General features: G+C 53.5%; 1 protein-coding gene across 2 annotated transcripts in view; it reads right to left on the bottom strand.

Moving 5' to 3' along the window:
* Positions 1-2632, bottom strand: part of PBXIP1 (pre-B-cell leukemia homeobox interacting protein 1) — a 12241-nt gene that overhangs the window by 8028 nt on the left and 1581 nt on the right. For both annotated transcript variants that reach the window (XM_010838327.1, XM_010838328.1), the window contains exon 2: positions 1658-1744. In XM_010838327.1, the coding sequence (XP_010836629.1) occupies positions 1658-1708 (51 nt within the window). In that variant the 5' untranslated portion in view covers positions 1709-1744. The remainder of the gene's footprint in view (positions 1-1657; positions 1745-2632) is intronic.

Raw genomic sequence — 2632 nt, 5'->3', positions numbered from 1 at the left:
AAAAAAAAAAAAAAAAAAAAAGGACCGCTGGCCCAAGACACTGGACCACTCTACAAACCTGGCAGCCCACCACCACCTCCCCAGAGAAGCAGCTGCAGCCTGGGTCTCCCTCCCCACAGGTGACCAGTTCAGTAACTGGCAAGAGAACAAAGTCCTCTGGAGCCCAAGGATCACAGTCCCATCCCCCACGGGCTTCCCCCCAGTTCTCACAACGGGCCACCTGCTCCATCTGCCAAACTTTTCTGGCTTTTCCCGCTCCCTGCACACCCCTCTCCCAGGAGCTGACAGAAGCCCACCTCACCCCAGCCACAGCCAGCCTGCCTCCCAGGGTGTTCTCAGCCCAGCCATCTACAGCCTCAGCCTCTCCTTTTTCTGCAAACGCCCCCTCAGCAGGTCCACCACCTGCTCATCCCATCCATGGCTTCCGCTAAACTTCCAAGAATAATTCTTGACCTTAATATGTTTCTTTACAAGACTCTTTTTTTAAAAAAGATTTTTTTAATGTGTACCATTTTAAAAGTCTTTATTGAATTTGTTACAATATGGCTTCTGTTTTATGTTTTGGTTTTTTGGCCCCAAGGCATGTGGGAATCTCAGCTTCTGGAACAGGGATCTAACCCCCAGCCCGAGTTGGAAGGCAAAGTCTTAACCACTGGACCGCCAGAGAAGTCCCTCTTTACAATTTTCAAGTCATCTTTTTCTCCCAGTCCCTCCTATGTTAAAGGAAACACAACTCCTCCTCGTTAAAGGGAGGACAGCAAGGTGAAACAGCTGGCCCGAGGTCCCCCAGCTGTCTGCAAGGCAGCCAGGGCTCTGGCTGGGAGCACGGCGTCGTCCGCTCTGCCAGCCAGCCCCAGTCCATGGGTCCTGCTCCAGCATCATACTGAGGGCGGCTCCCTCACTCCCCATCAGTTTCTTCAAGGCCACTCAAACCCGACGTCTCTAACTCAAACTCCTGAGCTACCTCCCTCCCTGTGGGATGAACATACCAAGTCCTTGACAAACTCTCCAGCCACTCCATTCCCCATCCTGCCAGTCCCGTTCTCAGAGGCTTCAGGGCACAGGAGTCCACTGGGTTCTCATCCCACCAACTACAACCCGGACTGCAGGACCTTCAAAACGCTCTCCCCCTGTTCCCACACAGCCCACATAGTGGCTGCACCCTCTGCCCACAGCAGTGATGGTCCTGACCCCCTCCAGCTCAGAGCCTGCCCGCTATTTTCCATCAAGGGGCGGCCCGAATGCCTGAGCCAGACCCTACAGGCCTCCTCCGGAGGCTCGCAGGCTCTGATCCAACCTCACTTCAACACTGTCTGGCCCACGTCTCTACCCCCTCCATCAGACCTCCTCAGTCTCCCCAGCACAGCTCATCTACTGCTGCCTCAGCACCTTTGCTAATGCTGTTCTCCCCACCAGAATTTCTCCCCTGCTTCTCACAGCTTACCCCAACAATTCTTTTCTTTCAAGCCACGGTCCAACTCCCAACTCCTGACTCCTGGGGCCTGATCGTATTCTCCCTGCCCCTGGAGTTCCTCTCAGAACCAGCAGGAGGTGACAGGTGTGATAATCAGGAGCAAGGAAGGGGGACAGACCCAAAAAGCAGCCCAGCCTGGCCAGAAACCCTATTCCATATGGTTCCCAGGCCTGCTCTTCCTACCTCTGAGCCGGCAAGCACCCAGCTATTGTCCGAGTCTGGGCAGGAGGCCATCACCGTTGAGGTCCCCGCAGCTGCTGAGGCTGCCACCTGCAGAGAAAGGCTCTCTTAGGGACTCCAGCTCCCTTCGGGGGAGAAGGGATGTAGACAGAAGCCTCAGCTGGGTTCCAAGTGTGAGGGCTGGGCAGTCACTTCCAGAACCAGCCTGGTTCCAGTCCTTCTGACCCCAAAATCCGAATTCTTCTGGGCAGTATTTGCCTTGCAAATCAGAACGTACCAACAGCTGCAGTGAAGTTTGCCTTTCCCAGGGAGCAAAAGAGCCCTTGGGAAACTGGGAAATGGAACTGACCTTGAAAGGTCAGAGAAGCACAGGGCTGGAAAAGCTCTGGGAAAAATCCAGGCCAACTCTCTCATGTTATAGTCAGGGAAAATGAAGGCCCGAAAACTGGCTGACTTGACTTGCCAGCGATGAATAGCAAGTGAGAAGACTGAGGAACAATCTGGCCCTCCCTTCCCCTCCCCAGGCTCCCTCACAATCCCACCTCCTCCCCCAGGGCCTGGAAAAGGAAACCCCATGGCCTTCGTCAGCCACAAGTCTCCCACCAACCCATCACCCACCGTTAAGTCCTCTGTATGGTCTAGTTTGGGGTCCTGTTCACTGGCAACACGATGGAATCAATCAGCTAAGATTCTGATATAACTGAGTTCAAGGATCAGGCTCCGAAAAATCTGCCAAATGATTCTCACATGCAGCCAGGGCCGAGAGCAACAGCACAGCTTACATCCATCTGAATATACCTTTAGTAAGTTTCCTTGTCACTCTCCATTCTAGGTCGTTTCCCTTCTTAGCAAACTCCAGCGTTTCACCTGAGGACACTTGAAGGTGTGACTAGGAAAAGGGATTTGTGGCAACTCTCATGTATACAGAAAGCACTGTACCATTTGCAAAGCATGGACAATAACCACGGTTGTGGCCCT

This window comes from Bison bison, unplaced genomic scaffold, assembly GCF_000754665.1.
Source record: "Bison bison bison isolate TAMUID 2011002044 unplaced genomic scaffold, Bison_UMD1.0 scf7180017864093, whole genome shotgun sequence".
In the NCBI taxonomy this organism is placed as follows: Eukaryota; Metazoa; Chordata; class Mammalia; order Artiodactyla; family Bovidae; genus Bison; species Bison bison.
The sequence above is the reverse complement of the archived record's forward strand: the minus strand, read 5'-3'. Positions and strand labels throughout refer to the sequence as shown.